General features: G+C 36.5%; 2 protein-coding genes across 2 annotated transcripts; both read right to left on the bottom strand.

Annotated features, from left to right (window-relative positions):
* Positions 1–8,470: 8,470 nt before the first annotated feature.
* Positions 8,471–13,333, bottom strand: kctd9b (potassium channel tetramerization domain containing 9b). The gene is made up of 12 exons (XM_051908507.1): positions 13,153–13,333; positions 12,934–13,055; positions 12,494–12,537; positions 12,310–12,409; positions 12,083–12,138; positions 11,842–11,970; positions 11,195–11,262; positions 11,015–11,110; positions 10,777–10,926; positions 9,398–9,503; positions 9,182–9,315; positions 8,471–9,098 (listed from the first exon to the last, which is right to left on the bottom strand). The coding sequence occupies exons 1-12, from the start codon at positions 13,198–13,200 to the stop codon at positions 8,982–8,984; spliced, it is 1,170 nt and encodes a 389-aa protein (XP_051764467.1). The 5' UTR covers positions 13,201–13,333; the 3' UTR covers positions 8,471–8,981.
* A 975-nt stretch (positions 13,334–14,308) lies between these two features.
* actr1b (actin related protein 1B) lies at positions 14,309–22,486 on the bottom strand. The gene is made up of 11 exons (XM_051908508.1): positions 22,272–22,486; positions 21,338–21,402; positions 20,705–20,780; positions 20,337–20,462; positions 19,792–19,916; positions 19,494–19,710; positions 19,307–19,399; positions 18,556–18,730; positions 18,408–18,469; positions 18,293–18,333; positions 14,309–15,925 (listed from the first exon to the last, which is right to left on the bottom strand). The coding sequence occupies exons 1-11, from the start codon at positions 22,317–22,319 to the stop codon at positions 15,823–15,825; spliced, it is 1,131 nt and encodes a 376-aa protein (XP_051764468.1). The 5' UTR covers positions 22,320–22,486; the 3' UTR covers positions 14,309–15,822.
* Between the last annotated feature and the right edge of the window lie 168 nt (positions 22,487–22,654).

Genomic DNA, 22,654 nt, shown 5'->3' with positions numbered 1-22,654 from the left:
CAAATCAAGCTCCGTCCACCGCCGCTCACATCCAGTTTGATGTTACGACGTGCATGTATATAAAGTCCTAACCGAGAGTATTTACACTTACAGTCTCTGTGGCACAGGCAGGGCCCCGGGGGTACATGGGTAAACCGCCGGGCACCTCTAAATCACCGGAGTTCGGAGAAACAGGGACCAGTGCCTTCGTCAGCAATCAACAATGTTTATTGTTCAAGGAGTGAGCGAATGCTCTGCGGGATCCTGGAGCAAACAAATACGCCGCAGGGCATAAACACTGGCAGCCCCCCTCGCCCTCCACACAGGAAGCAGCTCTCCCGCTGCTGATGGGACAGCTGAAAACACACATGCCACGCAACGTCAACACTCACAGCCACATATACAGACATGTGTCAAATTCAGGATATCCGAAGTGGTGGACTTCATTTCCTCATCATGCACATTTGCCAGTCATACATAAATGAAAGAAACCGGTAAGATTTCTGCACATTTAACCCTTAAACGTATACCTCGGGTCTTTTGTGACCCGGGACGTCATTCACAACCCTCCTCATTCATTTTTTAAAGTTAGACATCAACCTGCTTAGTATTCCTCAATCAATTCATTATAAACAACATAACAAGAAAAAATAATTCGTTTTCCCTTTCATTTTTTGTAAAAAAAAAGAAAAAAAGAAGAAGAAGTATAGGGTCGCTAACGGCCCGAGGTGTGTAACAGTGTAAGTGTATTTTTTCTGCACAACAATAATTGAATCTTTGATGACTAAGTGCAATTCACCTTTATTCCACAAGGAGGCAATGTCTGATACACAATGATGAAGTGACGTTTCACTCATAGTTACTGCAGGCAGAAAACAAAAGAATAGGAAGTATCATTAGCAAAACTTGAAATGGCTCAGCGATTTTTTGCAGAGGAAATACTGAACGCAATCAAATATCAGTGTCACTGTCACTAGATGGTGAAGAAGCTGTCAGCAATCAAAATATTGATTTTGAAGATTTTGAAAATTATAGTTTTGAGAATACGTTTGAGATCGCGACTATGTACTGAGAAATGAGCTCTGACAAGGACAGCGATGATGGTATAAAACATCTACTCAAACTGAACCCTTCTAAGCTCTAAAAGCTAACAAAATATACTTTATTTTATTCTTCCGGAATTGTTACTCTAATATCAGGAGAGTTTTATATTATCGTGGCAGGTAGAGATCCATCCGTGTTAGATCTAGATCTGGGTCTCTAAAGACCCGAATATGTAATAATGATTGGCGAAACATTCATGCATTTAAAAGATTAGTTCACTTTAAAATGAAAATTACCCCAAGCTATACTCACCCAGGTGGATATGAATTTCTTCTTTCTAATGAACACAATCGGAGTTATATTAATAAATATTCTGACGCATCCAAGCTTTATAATGGCAGTGAATGGAACAAATGAGTATAAAGCTTAAGAAAGTGTATCCATCCATCATAAACGTACTCCACACGGTTCCGAGGGGTTAATAAAGGCCTTCTGAAGTGAAGCGATGCGTTTGTGTAAGAAAAATATCCATATTTAACAAGTTAAAAAGTTAAATATCTAGCTTCCGCCAGACTGCCTTCCGTATTTAACTTACGAAGAAACATTTTTGTTAATGTAATACATTCATAAACATGGTTATAGCCAGAAGGACAGTCAAAATTCATTATTAGCACTAGCTATGCCAAGGCCATGGGTTCGATTTCCATGGAAAGTATGAACTGATAAAGTGTATCCCTTGAATGCAAAGAAAGTCACTTTGGATAAAAGCATCTGACAAATGTAATAATGTAAATCGTGATCTTGATAATGTAATGTATAGGGTGGGGCAACCCTATACCACAACCATCCAATCAGTTCCCCATGGACAAAATCAAGTCCCATCCTACATTCTTATTCGAGAAGCCGTTTCACTAGCATATACGTCACAATAGGGCAGAAAAGACTTCCGTTTATTCAAGTAGATATGAGCTGTACTTGTACGCCTATGACTATAGAAAACAGATTGTCACCAAGATTGCTGGTGAGTGAAGACTTGCTTAGTAATTTTGGTTGTACTAAAGTAGATGCCAAGCACTGCACATTATTTAAAGGACTGTTCAATGAGACATACAATGACTTACCCTGAAGCACGAAATTAAAACTCTAGCATAATATTCATGCTGTTATTCAATGACAGTGGCTATCAAACTCCATAAAGGACAAAAAAATGCATCATAAAAGTGGTCCATAATACTTGCCATATTCAAAGTTATATATTGTCATTTACTTACTGTCAGAACACACTTGGTCATAACTGTATAAGAATAAACAAAAGCATCCATATAGCCACTCTGCCTTAGTCATCCATGATCTTAATTTCTGATAACAAGAGATGCCTTAAAGCCCCTGTGAGACTGTGATGGGGATTCTTGTAAAAGTCTGGCATCAATCAGGCTGTTGCTCTGCAAAAGAATTGCATGTTAAATTTAGCATTGTCTGAAATAATCAGAGATGATTTATGAATGTTTCTTTAATAAAAGCATGTTTCAGAAGCCCTGCCCTCTCATCTCGTCTCTGAGGCCCAATGTGGCGCCGGCTGCCATGAGCTCCAGATGTGTTTCTTTCTTTTCTCCTCATTGTACCCCTACGACCACACGTCTGGATGGGCTCCAGGTGCCAACAAAAGGACTGCCGGCGTTCCACCACGCCTCTACATCTGAAAAGATACACGTGTGTGGTTTCCTCAGCAAGACTGATCAGCCTAACCCATAAAAGTGAACACACACACATACAACTCTTTACATGGGTTTTTCAGCTCTGATGTGTGAGATTCATATAATCAGTGTCGGGGAGCGCATTACAAGTAATGTGCATTACGTAATCAGATTACTTTTTTATGTATTACTTTATTAAGCTACTACTGTCAAAATTAACACAGTTTAACGCATTAAAAATATTTAACACAGCATCCATTTTTTCCGTCATCCTTTAGCGTAACATCATATGATCATTGCGATACCTACTAACACCGGCCGCATTGAGTTCTCTTTCGAGCTTGAACAGATAAAAAAGACTGTGAAGTGTTTGATAACTGCTTTGATTCTGGATATTTCCTACCTGTTAGATCAAATATTTAAAATATACTGTCTTTATGTTGTTTCAACATTAATTTGGAGATTAAATGTGAAATTATTACAATTTAAAAATATATTAAAAACTTTGACGTTAGGTGTGATTGTGATTAATTACAGAAAAAAGTGTGAATAATTCGTTAATTATTTAATCGATTGACAGCACTAAAAGTTACACATTAATATTTGAGCTACTTTTTTTTTTTTTTTTTAAAGTAATGCACATTTAGAGATTTTTTAAACTTCCCAATTAAAATTCTCTCTTCTACATAACTTAATCACTTAGACATGCACATACTTTCAGATGAGTCTATATGGATTAGAAAAGAGGATGGATAGATAGATAGATAGATAGATAGATAGATAGATAGATAGATAGATAGAAGTAAGAAGAAACCTCATTGCTTGTACTCTCTGCTGTCTCAGAGGACGACATCTTACACTTGTGTTGGCCAGACGGCCACCGTAGCTTCTCCGAAAGGGAGGGGTGAGCTCCGTTGGTTGCAGTTCGCAACCTCACCGCTAGATGCCGCTAAAATTTACACATTGCACCTTTATGTGTTAAACACTTGCAAAGAAGTTGTTCTCAGTAAAAAACAAAAAACAAAAAAACAGTTAGTTGTTTAGGGAACAATTCAATATTGTAAGGCATTAAATTTAAACGTAACTTTCTCCAACACTTTTCATAATACCTGAAAAAAAAGTATCTGAAAAAGTATCTTTATATCTTGCCATAAATTTATTTTGTCAGAGTACACAGCTACTTTTGAATGGATGCCAACAGAGAAAGATGCTTTTTGGTCTGTATGATGTAGTTACAACATACACCACCAGGGTCTAACTGTCCTGTGTAGAATCTTTTTAAACAACCAAAAAACAAAAAGAAGGTGTATATTTAGCAAATTATGCAACTGTGGCCACAGTTAGAGAAACAATGGGTGGGTTTATGATGTTCTTTTATTAAACCAGGGATTGTGTAATTTTGCCCAATGGCACATCGCGGGCCTCGTGTGCTGGTGAGAGTGTGTGGGTGAATCGCATGAAACCCAAAAACATGTCAAAGTCATATATCAAACAAAAGAAAAAAATGAAATTGAAATTTTTCCATAAAGAAAATGAAGCCCCTATTTTTAGGAACATTAAATAATTTGCACAGCAACATTAGTTTCATGACAATTTAGCACATTTTACTCCCCAAATTATCATTATGATAAAGCAAAAGCACATAAAATGTTATTATTGTAATAATAAATTATAAAAATAATTAATAAACAAAATGATATTAATATAAAATTGTACATTTAAATGATTAAGTATTAATGCTTGCACATTATTTTTTATAAATAAAACATTTATAAAAATATTTTTGATTTTTCAATTTTTTATCATTAAAGGGAAAAAAAAGTTTTTATAGCTGCAAAACTGTAAAAAAACAAAAAACTATATAGTCATGAGATTTGCTGTCAGTAAGATTTTTTTTTAATTAATACTTCACATTGATAATGAGAAATGTTTCTTGAGCAAATCAGCATATCAGAATGATTTCTGAAGGATCATGTGACACTGAAGACTGGAGTAATGATGCTGAAAATTCAGATTTGATCACAGGAATAAAATACATTTTAAAATATATAAATAATAGAAAACAGTTGTATTAAATTTATTACTACTATTACTGTTTTTACTGTATTTTTGACCAAATAAATGCAGCATTGGTGAGCATGAACAGTGTGGTGTAAACTGGGTAAACTGTGACCTGGACATGATTTGGGGAGTTAGTTTTAGAAGGGCAGTGGATGTAGAGTAAGGTTTTCTTGTGCTACTAAATAGGCACCTTTACTCCTGTATTACCATAACCAAACATCACAACCACAAGTATGAACTGACCTGCGTTTAATTCCCGCTGGCATTTCACACATTTTCTAATGCTTTGATACCACAGAAAGCCCAACTGTACATGGATGATAAATGAAGTGTTGTTGCATCATTCTGGGGTTTGCAAAAATGCTCCCTGGTGACTTAAAAACAGAAACAGTGGTAGATCTTTTCTGCAGCCAACATACAACACAGGCCGTCTTTAATGGAACCCAGATGGCCATTAGGCCTAATAACTCTGCGGTCGTCCCCGCTGGGGCTCACAGGAAAAGGAGTGGGGAGCTCTCGGTCAGAACGTCCCTGGGCCGGACGCTGGCGGGCCTGTGGGTAGAGGAAGTGGGCGGGAGGAAAGGCCACATGTGTGTGTGGGCGAGTGTGGGCCACTACTGCAGCCAGTCGTGAGGACCGTCCATGTGAGGAGGACAAACACACACGACACTGAGGGAATGGAAGAGAGGAGGTCAACGTGTGGGCGCTTTTTAAAACAGGAACGGTTGGCCATGCACAATTTCTGAGGTCGCAACTTTAGTCGGATAGCCAAAGAAAATATTTAAACAGCAAGTGAGTCTTCAAGAATCAAAAGCTTTTCTCTTTCACAAGTGCAATGTGACAGGATATGTGAGTTTACTTTGCTTATTGAACATGCCTTGTACTTTGCTAAGAGTAAATGCACTGTAAAAACGATTTAACTGCAAAATGCAGGATATTCCTCTCACCTCTTGGAAGTTACTGAGAAATATGGCGCTAAAATAACTTGAAAACATTCAAAGTCAAACCTCAAACCACCATCGTCTTATCTTGTCCAAACCAAGCAAGTTTCCCAAAAGTCTAGCACCTGCTGAAATAATAGCAGTGCTGACTGAATTATTACCATATTCATATACCATGGTGTGCAGCAGTGATGATGTATTTTTCCAGGCCAACCCATTCGCATCACCCTGGTTTCCTCGACAAAACCCAACAGGATTTTTCCACTGGCTTTTGGAATATTGCTGAAAATAATCTCTGTGACCAACAAAAGTTCATGATTCTTACACGTTTTGTTCATCAGGACAATTTTCACAAACACAACTTTTATGAATTTTAAAGCGTAATTCAATGGCCAGAAGTAAAAAAAAAAAAAAAAAAAACTACACCTTTGTCACATGTCCAATATCACCATCTTTACTCTTTCAGTCTTTATTTAAAAACATTTTCCCTGAAAGTTTGAGTAAAAATAGATTGGAAGAGCGTGATTATAAACACAATGAGGCTGTAAAACCAGCTAGTGAGTAGATGAGTTTACCTGTTCGGTGTGATGACGTTTAATGTCCCAGACAACCTCTGTAGTCCCATTTAGCCTCTTGTTAGCAACCACCCCCTGTGAAAAAACAGCATATGCTGTTTAGGTATGTTTTGAAGCATGGAAGCTGGTTTGAGCTGATTTATGCTGGCCCTTAGCTGGTCCTAAGCAACTAGCTCCAGCTCAGGACCAGCTTAAACCAGCTCAAACCAGCTTCCATGCTTCAAAACATACCTAACCAGCATATACTTTTTTTTTCCAAGACAAGTAAAAGCTTTTAAAAAATCCCAAGGAGGTACTACTGATGTATTTTATGTCACAGAATAAAATGTGAAGAAACCACAAGCTTTATTTCAGATGTTTAAACAAAAACCTATTCAACAAAACCACTGGCTTTAGGATGATGGAACCATAATAGCTAAAATGCTAACTTGTTTCCAGGTTTTTGGGCCTACAAAAATACATAATTCCTGCACTGCATTGACAGGGTACTTGAAAGAAAACCATGGAATTAACATGGTACATATCCGATAAACCTAACCAAAATCACGGTTAAAATAGTAGGCCTATTTATTTAACGTTATATGACCACAGAATAGCAGACAATTTATATAGACTAGCTTTATAGTGTGTTTTTAGTCCTTTTGTAGCTTAACAGATCAAGTACACATTCGCTGTAATGTAATTATATGGAGAAGAACAAAAAAGAAAGGAGAAAGTCATACTGATTCGGAACTAGATAGGGAGTAATTGACGGTATTACAGAATGTTTATTTTTGGGTGAACTGTTTCTTTAAGTGGTGTTGTTAGATACCATATCTATGCTATCATAAGCATATATTGCTTTTAAAAACTGCAGCAACAGCAAAAATACTTATGATTTATGAACATTTATGAGTACTAATAATCAGAATAAACAATTCTTCCGCCAAATAATCCGTTTTTGTTGTTTTTTACGGTTGCAGCGCACTTTCGCGGATTAATATGGAACTCGATGTGATTTGGCTCGTCCATCCGGAACTATTTACATTTTTCTGAAAACTCTAAAATTATTAAAACTAAATATTTGTAGAAATGGCACCTGTCACAGTGTTGTACTACATGTGTACATAATATTTATACCCAACTGCTGGGCAGATGTTCATTACAACTGGGACTCATCTGCTCCTGTAGATGGTTTTCCCACACACTCAGGTCCAATCAATCACTCTGGCAGTGCATCCTGGTGAACAGATTTCACGGTCTGCTCATCTGCACTCATCTGTTGTGGTGAGCTACTGACCATCATGGCTGAGCTGAGGCTCTTCCCAGAAGGTGTAGCTGGCAACACGTCCCATCATCCAACCTTCTAGGTTTTTTAGAGACACTGCTGCCCCTGCTGGCGGCTAAATGCTCTGCCAGGATATTTGTACAAGCATCGTGATGATTTCTGTTGCACTACTGAATTGGTTGTTACACACTAAAGCAAGTAAACGTATGCTAAATTTCATATTCAGCATTTTACCATATCATTTACTAGAGAAAATTGAATAATATGATTTATAATATGTGACACAAAATGATGAAACAAGTCAAACAAAACTATTAAAGGGACAGTTCACCCAAAAATGAAAATGTCATCATTTACTCATCCTCAAGGTGCTTAAACCCTGTAAGAATTTCTTCCTTCTGCTGAACACAAAATTCATACAAGTTTGGAACAAATTGAGGGTGAGTAAATGTTTTTTACATTTTTGGGTGAACTATCCCTTTAACAATAAGGATTTTGTGACATGACAAGCACATTACAGTAATTTGGTACGGTAATACGGTAATTCGTTTGAACATTTTCCTTTTTAAATGATTTCCAATTTCAGTAATTATTATTACTAGGTTATCAATTTGATTTGAAACTGTAATATAGTTTTTTTTTTTTTATCAGCATAAAGGCATCACAAAAATACCATTATATTGGTTTTAAAAATGAAATATAAATAATATAATTTTTATTTCACATTACAGAAATGAGACTGAAATTTCTGTGCGTGTCATAAAAATAATGTAAAAAACAATCTATAACAAAATGTTCTAGTACAGCATCTGCTAATCTTACAGCTAATAATCTTATATAATGAAAATAATTTTTCTCTTGCAATAAATAAAGTGTCTGTTAGGGTTAGCAAAAACTAAAAAGCCAAACTTCTCTTTGAATCTCCAGTGTTTGACTTTATTGGATCTGGACAGGGCTGGTGACATCAAAATAGCAGGTTTCTGGCTGATGTTTTCGTTGTTTGCATGCAGACACAGTCCAGAAAAAGCCACGTAAACAGAGAATCGAGCAAAACAGTGTAAAACCAGCAAGTATGAAAAGGTATAAAATTGCACATTCACAGAAAAGCCACATTCCTAAATCTGAATCAAATGCAATAACACAAATTTCCGTTGTTCAGTTCACAGACCAGCAGTGACACATGTAGAAGCTTTGGACAAATGTAATGCATAAAATTGCACGTCACAAGAAGAAAAACATAGCAAACACCATCGATAATAATGCAATACATCAAAATAAATGTTCTTGAGGCAACAGATGAACAAATAATATCAACAGGTTTAAGGTCACATGACAGTCATTAGGTTTGCAGGTAGGTTTTTAATTAAAGCTGCTCCGTGAAGAGGCTGCAGTCTTACTGAAGAAGGACATCAGCGGCTGGCTATCTGACACTCTGGGACATGTGCAGTGGCGTCAGCATCTCCTCAAAAATGGCCCCCTTCACATTGGAGCCCCGCAGGTTCGCCTCCTGAAGGTCACAGCCAGACAGGTCACAGTTCTGTTTGACAAAAACATCAAATTGAAAAACACAGGACGACATGCCAATCTACAGAATGATTCTGAAACTGAACTGTTTGTCACCTCCAGATCCGTTCCTGCCAAAGTGGCACCCCGCAAGTTACAGTTTTTGAGTTTGGCGTTCTTCAGCGTGGCCACACGGAGGTTTATACCAGTCATTTGACTGCCCTCCATATCCACCCCCTTTAGATTGGCACCTGTGAGGAAATGACAGACATTACATACTGGGAATATGAGATCCAAGAGAAGCTGTTCAGAAGTCAAGTGTGCTCATTTTACCCTCTAGATTTGCTTTAAGTCCTGCGGGATCTTCAAAATTACAGCCTTTAAGAGACGCCCCTTCTGCATTGGTGCAAAGCATTTTCACGCCCTGTAAATTGGCACCCTGGAAGAACGCATGCACAAAAAACAAAAACGAAAAAAACAATTCAGTGTCACTGATGATAGACATGGAAGAATAAATACTACAGCGAAAGAAGAATGAGTGAGAGTGGCTGAATGTCACAAACATCAAAAATGCATAAATAAATTAAAATAAATAATATTTTGCATTAATAAAAAGACTATTTTTAACAATTAAGTGCATTTTCATCCAAAAGTCTCATTACTATAATGTATTTGGACATTTTTCTTTTATGGTTAATAGTTCCCATTTTTCTCTGTGATGATTATCAATAGATTATACATAATTAAAGGCATGACAAGAAATAGCATGATAAATACAGTATTGTTAAAAAAAGTTTAGGGTCAGTATATATATATATATATTTTTTTTTTTAATATAAATAATACTTCTATTCAGCAAGGACGCATTAAATTGATCAAACATGACAGTAAATGAATATATAATGTTACAAAAATGTTAATTTTAATGTCAACTTTGATTCTTTCTATTCGTCAAAGAATCCTGAAAAAAATGGTTTCCACAAAAAAATATTAAGCAGCACAACGGTTTTCAACATTGATTAAAACAAGAAATGTTTCTTGAGCAGCAAATCATCATATTAGAATGATTTCTGAAGGATCATGTGACACTGAAGACTGGACTAATGATGCTGAAAATTATAATTATATATTAAATTATACTTTTAAATATATTAAACTGTATAGAATATATAGAAAACAGCAGAATGGTAATGTAAATAATTTAAATATTATTTAAAAATCTAATTTAAATAATATACTTTTTATTTCAGTTATTACAGTCTAAATTATAATGCAAAAAAAACTTAATAGTCCAAAAAATAGGCCTCATTTTCCTCAAACAAGATGTTATTTTGCATTTTATTTTTCTTTTGAAATATATAGAAAACAGTAAATTGTAATAATATTTCATAGTATTACTGTTTTTATGTATTTTTGATCAAATAAATGCAGCCTTGGTGAGTTTAAAGAGACTTCTTTAAAAAACATTTAAAAACCTTACCGACCCCAAACTTTTGAACGGTAGTTCAAATAATATTTTAAATATTATTGAAAAATCTAATTTAAGTAATATGACTATTTCAGTTATTACAGTAATACAACTGTGCAAAATTGACATTAAAATAATGCAAAAAATCTCATTTTCTTTAAGCAAAATATAATTTTGTATTTTTTTCCTTTTGATTTTGGAGTGAAATATGACACTGGCGTGTCCCTGACAGGCACATCCTTACATCTAGATTGGCGTTGGAGAGGTCTGCCCTCTCCAGATTGGTACCACAGAGGTTGGCGTGTGTGAGGTTACAGCGGCTGAGGTTGGCCATCTTGAAGTTAATGTAACGTAGGTCAAGACGAGAGAGATCCGCCCCACTGAAATTCAGGCCCTAGGAAGAACAGTTCACACATCTGAGAGATTTATATTTTTATTCTGTGCATTATTTCAACCAGTGCAAATATTCAGTGGCTTCCTACCTGACATCGAAGTTCTGATTTAGTTGGAGTGGCAAGCAGAAATCGCACAAACTCTTTGCGGGAGATTGGCGAGTGATCGTCAGGAGGCTGGGAATTCTGAAGCAGGAGGAAAGACCCATCGTTGTTATTTAAGTCAACTTAACTTTATGTACCTTCTTTAGCATTTCTTTTCTTTTTTACCTTAATAACACCTTCAAGCTGCTCAGCAAGACGTTCGATTCCAAAGAAACGAGCTTCTTCAAGCACACCTGTATAAAAATAGCGTTCCAAATATACTCATTTAACATGCAAAGAGGCTAGCCAATTATAACAGAGCTCATTTAAATCTTAGAACACCACATAATGTTTACATAAAATCTTAAAGGTACAGTAGCAAAAACAGTCTGGTTATAAATAAAGCTGCTTCCGAAATCGTATACTGATTAGGTACTACATCTGAATTTAAATTAACTTTGCGACCATTAAAAAAGTATGCTCTACATAGTATGAATGTGTGTAGTATTAATGCAATTCTGACATACTATATCCGCCATGTTGTTACTGTCACGTGACCTCCCAGCAGAAAAAGATAGCTGGGAGATTTGTTATACATCCCCATTAGATGTATAGCGATATGAAAATAGTATAAGAAATGGAATTCTGCATCAAATGAGTCAGATGAACAGCTGGCAAGGTCAGAAAGAGGGTGGAAAAAGCTCATGGAAAATGAAATTATGTTGTTTGGCACAAGAAACCTTGCCTAACATTATAGTTGGACATCAGGAAACAAATAAAATGCTATAAAAAAGGGTGGAATATGAGTCTTCTTTCATTTTCATGCCTCTTACCCAGCAGATTGATGCCGTCATTGATAATCAGCTGTCCGTGCCTCAGGTAATTTAATATGGGCTCAAAGTAATCTGGACTCCGATCAATGAGATACGCCCCTTGCTCGTCCTGTTTGTTTCCCCAAACATCTGCCAGGAAACAAAAAACTGCAGTATGAATAAATGCAGTAAGACGGCACATGAGACTGTGAATGTTAGAAAATGTAAAAAACAAAAAACAAAACATCAGTTCAGCCCTTACCCTTGTCTCTGAACATGTGAGCCAACATGCTTTCCGGTTCTTTGACCAAAGTGCTCCTAACAACCAAAGAAAAGTGTAAAAGTGTTAAATTCATCACACAGAGCAGCTGTGCTTGTTAATTGTCATGAAAATAATGCAAAAAAAGATGATTGATTGTGATGGTTTAGATTATGGATTACAGTTAATGAGATTATTAGTGTGATCTGTTTTGTGTACAGTGACATCACCGTGTGGTTGTGAACCGCCGTCCTCCCACATTGAGGGTGATCCAATCTGTGTGCGCCCAGGAATGAAACTCATGTGGACTGTCTGGGTTATTTGGTGGATCTGTAGGACATGATTAAATGAAGACAGATTAAAGCAATTGTAAACAGATCTAAGACCAAAACAATGTTATAATTTCAAACTCACCAACAAAAGAGTCTCCTTCCGATATATACAAGACATCATCATCTCTGTTAACAGATGTAACACCAAATGTTTTATGTTTATGATAATGTACACATGTAAATATTAGTGCTGTCAAATCGATTAATCGTGATTAATCACATTTAATATAAAAGTTTGTAAATGGTCATTGACAAATAAAGTCATGAACAATGTCTTTAAACACGTTTCAGTTGTTAAATAACATTTCGAAGTGTTTAAATTCATTTTTTTGAGTTTTTATGTCAGGTGGTTGTATACATATATATTGTATATTATTATATATATATATATATATATATATATTTATATATATATATATATATATATATATATATATATTCACTAACTCACTTTTGTGTTAGATGGAATTAATCAATTTGAAAGCACTAGTAAATATACATAAGAGAACTAGCTGTTCTTACCTGATGAGGGCTATATCATCAATAAGACCTCCTTTCCCATTGTAAATGTTGGTGGCTTTTATTCCAAATTTTGTGCTTGCAACTGACAGTAGATCAGCTAGAGTTCCATAAACGGCTACCACCTGATAAAAGCCATGAATGAAGAAACAACATGCTATTTATTCAGCAACGTATTTTACTATATATTTGAAAGGACAATAAATAAGAAAGCATACACACCTTCCCATTGTGTGAGGTTCCATTTACAAACAGTGTGACTCTTCTCATATCTGAAGTTGTAATGTGACTCTTCAGTGTCTATTTATATTGTTTAAACTCCACGTTACTCTAAAACATCAAAGCATTTCCGACTATTTCAGAAGACTATTTACTTCCGTAAAGACTGCAGCCAATCAGAGACTTAAAAACGGAGCGCAGTAGGGCAGGGCAGTCATAGATATATATACATAGAAACCACATTAGCAAGTTTCTTTCCGCTCTACGTAAGCCGTCCGCCATATTGGAACGGTCAAAGTCGGTCGGCGAACATTCGAGAGCAAGTTGACTGAGCGTCTGCAACCGTATTTAGACTTATTTATGAATATCTATATCTGCAATAGACAGCAGATTATTTTGCTAAACTAACACAACATAAGACGAAGACGTTACCATAGTAAAAACATTAAAAGGTACCATAGTAAAAACCTGTAATATTGAGTTAATACATATAAAAACACAAACCAACACATTCTCACCTGTGCAAAGTTATCCAATTTATTCGGGAATTTGAATCTCGGCGGTTTCACAACCAGAAGCTGCGCAACGGTGAGCGATAACACTGACCGTTCCAAGATGGCGGGCGCGCCGACGTGTCTTGAGCGGTTGAATTTAGAATCTACGTATACACACCTATGTGGGCGGGGCTAGAGGACCGAACGTCGTCTCTGATTGGCCAGGTACGATGTGTCTAAACATTTGTTTCATCACTGTAAATTCACATTTCATTGACTACTTACCTTTCTCTTTCGATTATTCATGAAAGAAATATTGTCAAGGCTGCTGATGAAGCAACACATGGATGACCTGATACACATGGATGTAGTACTTGTGATAATCACACCTTTGTAAAATAGAAGTAAAATTCAGTGACTTTCACAATATTTGGCTATAAATAACAGCAACTAACTCCAAAATGTCATGTTATATACTTTTAGACTTGTAGAGCTCATGTAGGGACCTCAAAGAAGATGTGTTTTGGGTGTATTAAAAATGTGATGCTAAGTCAAACCACTTAAATGTGACAAAATTCAGCAGTCTTGAAAACCACTGTTAACAACATCAGCAACAATGCACAAACGGACAAGCATGTGGTTTCGTTTACAGAACGGACAGAAGCTTATTTCAGACATCATTAATTTATTTATCATACTGAATTTACAAAATTAAAAGAAAAAGCAACAATTGAAGAAACAGGTTTGTACATTTTAGTCCTTTTTGTCATTTATTTTTTTGTTTTTTTAACAGTTTTGAATAGCAATCCACTGTACACAAGGCTTATGATGATATTTCTAAATCTTTAAAAAGAAAAACAACCAAGATGCTCTGACTTTCCAATGATGACACTGGAGTAAGGCGAATCTTAGGTTGGACAAACTGGACTTAAACGCAACCCTGCTACCCATCATCCCAATAGAGAGCAGCTCTCTTTCAACAAACACTACAGAAATACTAGTGCCAGAAGAGCTTCTAAATCCATTCAGCCACCCTCTGCCTTCTAGATCCACGTCAATGAGATTTACATTGAAATAACACACAATCTCAATCGTCCTGTTGAATTCATGCACTAATCTGGAATTCGGGGAGAGTCTGAATTTACATCGAAATCGTGCCACAATGATGAGACGTCTTATGGCAACATTAAACTTACTGGACGACTTCATTAAAGCTTCAGTCAACAGCTCTGGAGTTAACAATATGAGAATCATGGGAAATTGAAAATGGAAAAACTCAACTCGAAAAGGGCTAATGCTCGCATCAAGTCAATTTCTGTGCGGTGACAATTATGCTCTACAACTTAAAGCTGAAAAACATAATTCTGAGAGCAAAACAACAAAAAGACAGTAAACAAGCCAAAAAGGTTTACAGCCGCCCCTTTTCATAAACCAATGATTCCACATTAAAATGCGCTGTATACTAATTATAACACTTGTCAACATTTCAAGCAGCGATAAACCTAGCTACCTACCGTTTACATGTATTTCAGTATACATTATTTAGTTCCCTTGAGTGGTATCAGCCTTGAGACGGTCAAGGGGAGGGGCACAGACAGGAAACACAGTAGTGTCCATTACAGTGAATTGTTGTAGTGGTGAGCGATGCCTTTTCTATTGTATACGTTTTGTCATTAACGCCGCAAAACAGTGAAATGAATAAGAATAAAAATACTATGTTGACTTTGTGACAACTTCAACCTCTTCGGGTTCTGGAATGAAATTCTTACAACAGAGTAAAACATTCACCTTCATGTTTCATTAGAATAGATATGACAATATCATACAGGGCAGGGTAAATAGTGTAATAAATATCTAAGCACGGGATTGAAGCATTGGCTTTAAATGAAACAATAGTTAACAGTATTGACTGATGCCCTGAAAAGCCGGGGTGTTTGATGGGTGCAGAACGGGCAAGGGATGCCCGGTCGCATCCTGCCCCAGTCCCGCTTGTCGGTGTCCCGAACAAGAGCTGTGGGCAGGGGACACGGAAGGCATGCCTTAGCTGCGGATGGGAGGCCCGGCAGGTTCCCTGTCGGGAAGGGTGGGTAGGGAGGGAGGGTAACAGAGGGAGGCCAAGCGAGAGAGGAGAGGGATGTGAAACCGCAGAGATGAGGGAGGCTAGTGGCCTTAAACCCCATTAAAAAGTCTTCCGGTGGATGGCACGGGCGCGATCTTCCTCGTATTCTTTCTTGGAGACCCACATCTTCTTAAAGGTGTCGAGTGAAGCCAGGATAGATCCCCTATACAAAGCATGAAGGGAAAACAGCATAAAATACACCGAACAAAACCTTTTAAAAATACAAACTATCATTCAAAAGTTTGGGGTTGGTAAGATTTTTTTAATGCTTTTGACAGAAATCTCCTAAGGCTGTATTTGTTTGATCAGAAGTACAGTAAAAACAGTAATATTGTGAAATATTATTATAATTAAAAATAACTTTTTTCTATTTTAATATATTTTAAAATAGGGCTACACGATTATGACGAAAATCAAAACTGTCGACTATTTCCTTGAAACTGTAATTCAAGGTTACTTTGAACATAGTTTGAAGAAACTGCATGCCATATTTTTATGTAAAATTAAAAAAGCTGAAAACACTCTTCCTGAATTTTTTTTATTGCTTTTCTATAGCATTAATAGGATTAATTCATTTTCAAATGAAGCTTTTCTCACTCTCAAGGTGTATATGACTTTCTTCATTCTGATGAACACAATCGGAGATATTTTAATGAATATCCTGACGCATCCGAGCTTTATAATGGCAGTAAACAAGGGTCACGTGTATGAGCTGAAGAAAGCGTCTCCATCCACATCCATCCATCATAAACACGGCTCCGGGGGGTTAATAAAGTCCTTCTGAAGTGATGCGATGCGTTTGTGTAAGAAAAATATCCATATTTAACAATTTATGAAGTAAAATATCTAGCTTCTGCCAGACCGCCTTCCGTATTCAATGTACAAAGAAAGTGTAACCTCTTGCAGTTCAAAACACTTACGCTACGTCCTACTCCTTCCCAAATTATGGAAAATGTGTAATTGACGCGACGCCAGTTTACACTTTCTTTGTAACTTGAATACAGAAGGCAGTCTGGCAGAAGCTAAAAATTTTACTTCATAACTTTAGTATGGATTTTTTTTTTTTTTTTAATACATCGCTTCGCTTCAGAAGACCTTTATTAACCCCCCGGAGCCGTGTGGAGCACACGTTTATGATGGATGGATGTGAATGGAGACACTGTCTTCAGCTCATACTCGTGACCCCTGTTTACTGCCATTATAAAGCCTGGATGCATCAGGATATTTATTAATATTTCTCAGACTGTGTTCATCAGAAAGAAGAAAGTCATATACATTTAGGATGGCTTGAGGGTGAGTAAAGCTTGGGGTAATTTTCATTTGAAAGTGAACTAATCCTTTAAGCCTCAAAATTCAACTATACATTGGTTTGGTTTCTTCTTTAAATAAAAAAAAAAAGTAAACATATGCATTTAATAATGATAGGGCCTTTCGCACCATGTTGTTCTAGGAACTTAGTTATAGGAACTATCCACCAGGGTGGTTCCCTGAGAACTAATGTTCCCCTAGGGCCATTTCCCTGGTTTCATTCACATTGCCAGTAGGAACTCTGAAGTGATGTAAACTGACTTTTATTTTGATGGCACTGAGAACAGCTCAGCCAGAGCCTGAGCACACAGTGTTCGTATTCTCCGTCTTCATTAGTTTACGAACTATTTAACAGCCCTGTCTAATACGTTATTAGATAGAACTGTTATAGAATTAAAGTAGACAGTATATGAATAAGTATTAGCTTTTGATATGTGGTTGATGCCCAATGTCACTAGCTGAGCAGAAATACATATTCATGTTTCACTTGGTCCGCTCAGTCGCGCTGGGTTTTCTTTTTAGCGTAAAGGTTGGGAGGTCCATCTATCACTGTTTTCCATGATTGTAGAGTTAGTTCGTGGAGTAAAGATATAGGCTTATTAAAAATGGCGGGTGTTGGTGTTTTGCGTTCGTTCGACCAATCAGCGTACACTTACATCACTAGTAGTTCCTTTTGTGCTGAGTTAGACCTTTTACACTCTGAAGTAGTCGTGATTCACCTCTCACAACGTAACATGCTCTAAACACACCTCTTAAGCACACAGAATAATGTAAATGGATATTTTTTGCTGTAACCACGCCTTTGAATGATTACGAAATCCGTAAACATAATCACTATTAAAAATTCGATTAATTGTGCAGCCCTGTTTTAAAATATCATTTTTTCCTGTAATGCAAAGCTGAATTTTCAGCATCATTACCCCAGTCTTCAGTGTCACATGATCCTTCAGAAATCATTCTAATATGCTGATTTGCTGTATTTCTTTTTATTATCAATGTTAACAACAGCTGAGCCGCTAATATTTTGGTGGAAACCGATATCCTTTTTTCAGAAGTTCAAAAGAACAGCATTTATTCACAATATGAATCTTTTGTAACATTATACATGTCTTTACTGTCACTTCTGATAAATTTAATGCATTCTTACTGAATAAAAGTATTAATTAAAAAAATTTTTTACTGACCCCAAAATTTTGAACAGTAATATATACTTTGTTCTTACCCTATCCATGTAGAATAAAGTCTCTCCTGTGGTGCGGATATCTGAAAAAAGAAGAAAAATAATTAAGCGACAGTTCTCACATCAAGCTGACATTTCTTAGATGCGGCAGAGTCACCTTAATTTTAACGTCTTTGGGCGCGAGTTTCTTTACTTCACTTAACAACCGGTCTCCAAAACCTGCGAGGAACAAAAAGTCAAGGAGTTTCAGGTTTGTCACTGTACGGAGAACTAAAAGAATCTCTCGACTGATATGTTTGCTCTACCTTTGAGGAGTGTTGAGCCGCCAGACAGCACTATGTTTGAGAAGAGGGTGCGTCGCAGATCCATATCTGACTTCTGAATGGCGAAGGCCAGCACTTCATGAATACCCTCGCTCTCATCTCCAATCAGATCAGGCCTGAAGAGAAGCTCTGGAGCCCTGAACCGCGCTGGGCCAATCTGTGAGAGACAAACAGCTTTGAGTAACACCAACTGGCTTACATAAATACTAGTCAAAGTCAATATGAAATTAAAATTGATGCTATTTACTTTCTTAATACTAGGGTTGTCAAAAGTACTGACTTCGGTACCAAATCTGTACTGACATTTTAAAAATAAGACGATACCAGCATTTTCCCCTAACATTGAGCACTGTTGAGCGGATTCTTAAACCCCTCTGATTGGCCACTGTATTCACGCGCACAACAGATATGTCTGTGATTGGCTACAATTATCAACGCTTCAAAAACATGCTGTAAACAGACATCTTTGACCAAGCACTTACACAGACACACACAGGAGCGTTTGAAAGATGTTTATTTACAACATGTTTTTAAAGCGTTGATCATTGTAGCAAATCACAGACATATCTGTTGAGCACATGAACACCAAATTAATGGCAGGTTATGAACACCATTTCATTTTGACTTGAACCTGAACTGAACCTCCACTTAATTTCAATAAAACTAGGATATGATATATAATATTATGACTACCTTCGCATACACTAACATCTACAAGTAATTTCATTCTTACATCTAGAGTGCTTCCGTCAGGTAGGGTGTATTGTGCTTTTTCAGTTTCTAGAGTTTCATCCTTCTGGGGGTTGAGGGAAAGGTAGCAGGCTCTCTGGAAAACAAATAAAATAGCATTTTTGCATAGTTTCTTTAACATCTAGATTATAATTGACATTAAGAAGGAACCACAAAGAACAGTCTCGTACCTCCTTGATAGTGCGAACGACCTCAAACTCTGCCGAAGTGTGGAAATCGTAGCCTTCTTTGCGCAAGAGTAGGCGGAGGTATCGGGAGACGTCACGTCCGGCGATGTCCACACGCATGATGGAATGCGGAATGGCGAATCCCTCATATATGGGGACAGCGTGTGTCACACCATCACCAGCATCCAGGACCACGCCTGTGGTTCGGCCTGTGGCGTATCTGTCAGGAAACATGTTTGCATGAGAAAGGGACTATGAGGCGTGTTATCAGGAAGAAGGACATTGAAAGCTCTGAACTCACAAACTGAGCACCGCCTGCATGGAGATGAACAGCGCAGGCACGTTGAAGGTCTCGAAGAAAACCTCTGCCGCCCGTTCACGGTTTTTACTGGGGTTCAGAGGTGCTTCGGTCAACAGTACAGGATGCTGAAAGATACATAAAAAAAATACAAATGTCTGAACAATATAGCACAAGACAGTGTTGTTAACTAAATGTTTAAAAATTGAAGTTAAGCTAAGATGAAAAAAATATATAAATATTACATGAAAAAGTTAAACAAACTTAAAAATTAGAAAATACAGCTGAAATAAAAATATAAATATTAGATGAAAAAAATCAACTTAAACTTAAAAATAAGAAAATAAAAGATAATAAAAAAATAGATTAAAAATTAAACTTAAATTAGAAAAAAGCTGAAAAAACAATCATTAATAATTATTAATTATCCAAACAATTATTAGATAAAGTCAATTTAAATAACTGAAAATAGAAGCTAACTCAAAGCTAACTAAAATAATTCTAGTGAAGATCAATACAATCAAAATGAAAATAAATTCAATCCACACCTCCTCAGAGAAGGTTTGCAGCTGTTCCTTTGAGTACACGTACTGCCAGATGCGCTCCATGTCATTCCAGTCTTTCACAATACCGTGTTCCATAGGATAGCGCACGGACAGCAGCCCCCTGTGCTCCTGCATATGCCACAGATATAAACAACACATTATGTTTTAACATTATTACAAAGCAACTTAAAGACAGCATGAAATCAAAACGGCCCCTTTCAATTGCAGGTTATAATAACTTTTCTCTTCTGATGACATGCGCAAAACATTATTAACCAAATAGCATCACAGGTTAAATCAATGCCCACCCCATATAACATTTTAATAGAGACATGTACTTCAACCAAAAAAAAAAAAAAAAAAAGTTTTACCTCAGCTTTGGGTCCAATAAACAGATCACCCTCGAGGGCACCAGCCATCACCCGAACATGCTTGGGTCGCCCCACACTAGAAATAAACGTTAAATGTTTTAGAAAGAAGTATCTCAAGAAGTCTTTTAATGCTCACCAAGGCTGCATTTATTTAATCAAAAATGCAATAAAAGCAGTAATATTGTTACAATTTAACTAACTGTTTTCTATTTGAATATATTTAAAAATTTAATTTATTTCTGATGGTCAAAGCTGAATTTCCAGCATCATTACTCCAGTCTTCAGTGTCACATGATCCTTCAGAAATCATTCTAATATGCTGATTTGCTGTTTAAGAAACATTTATTAATTATTATCAATGTTGAAAACAGTTGTGCTGCTTAATATTTTTGTGGAAACTGTGATACATTTATTTCTACGATTCTTTAATGAATAGAAAGTTCAAAAGAAATTTGTAACAGAAATCTTTTGTAACATTATAAATGTCTTTACTGCCACTTTTGATCAATTTAATGCAACCTTTCTGAATAAAATTATTAATTTCTTTACAAAAAATAAAATACACACCACAAAACTTTGACGGTTATTTCAATGTAGTAATACCAATAAAATTACTATAATAAAGTTACTCACTAATTTGGGAAACAGTATTTAGGGATTTGATCTCCAGCAAAGCCAGCCTTAATAACTCCAGACCCCTGTAAGAGAAGAAGAAAAATGAAAAGGAACTACAATTGTAGTTGTGTACAGTTGTAGTTGGTTCAAAATAAACTTGAACTATAAAAGCTCAAACAGTGAATGTGTTGTAAAATGAATCATCTAATGTACTGAACCCTCCTTGTTTGATCTTGAGTCATGAGACCGAGCTGGAGGGAGCAACAAGAAACTCAACCAGCAAAGAGTCTCACTGTGAGAAAACATCCCAATGCTCCCTTAAATATCACTGATATTTACCAACTTTTCATAATTTTAGCAACCTGTCAAAGTGACATACATTCAGGCTTTGATGTTACAGAACTCCCACCTTAATTATGATTAAGAGTTGAAGCTTAATAGTTCTCCATTTATTGCTTCAGTCTTTTGGCTTTTGTTATAATCAATTTTGTAATTTATATAAATTAGTTCAAACTATGAAATGTGGCTGTAAATACAAGGCGGGGTCACAGACAGCCATCTTGGCAACAATAACAACTCTAGCTAAAATATAGGTTTTTATCTGATAGATACTCTTTGACAACCATGCATCTTGCAATATTTAATTAAAATGAAAAACGTGGAATCATTTATTAAACATTTGAGAGATTAATTCAAAGCACCATTCAAATCAGCTTTATACCGATGCATCATACTCAGCAGCGAATGCCTCAGGTTAACGCAATTAAGACAGATACACGGTTATGATTTACATGATGAAGTGTTAAGACCTGCATCAGACTGTGCATATTTGATAAAATCGTAAACACATTTCATTTAGCACTGGCCGGCTAGCGCAGACTTCGGCACAATGGCATTAGCTTTAGCCTCTTAGCACAGACTGGGTGTGGAGGGCTGCTGACATCATACTCACATTATCAATCACAACCGGCTGGTTGGCTATAATATCATACGACTCCATGTTCAGCCTGCGCTTGTGTGCGTTTTTCGGTCAACTCTTTCGCAAGAAGCACCGTTTATGATTTTCTGTTCATGTAAATAAAAAATAACCGTCGCTGCTTGGCAGTAAAACCACAGGCTGAGCAGTGATGCGTCAACCGAACCTCAGTGTGGAGGGAGCCAATCAAACGCACGTAACTAAGATATGACTGACAGCTAATTCAGCCAATAGTCATTCTGTTCGAAGGCGCTGCCTCCTAGACGTACACAAAAATACAAAATTATAATGTATAATTTTTTTGAAAGTGTGTAATTTTATAAATGTATTTATATGTTATGCTTATATGTAATTGGAAT

The sequence above is a fragment of the Ctenopharyngodon idella genome, chromosome 10 (genome assembly GCF_019924925.1).
Source record: "Ctenopharyngodon idella isolate HZGC_01 chromosome 10, HZGC01, whole genome shotgun sequence".
Lineage (NCBI taxonomy): Eukaryota > Metazoa > Chordata > Actinopteri > Cypriniformes > Xenocyprididae > Ctenopharyngodon > Ctenopharyngodon idella.
The sequence above is the reverse complement of the archived record's forward strand: the minus strand, read 5'-3'. Positions and strand labels throughout refer to the sequence as shown.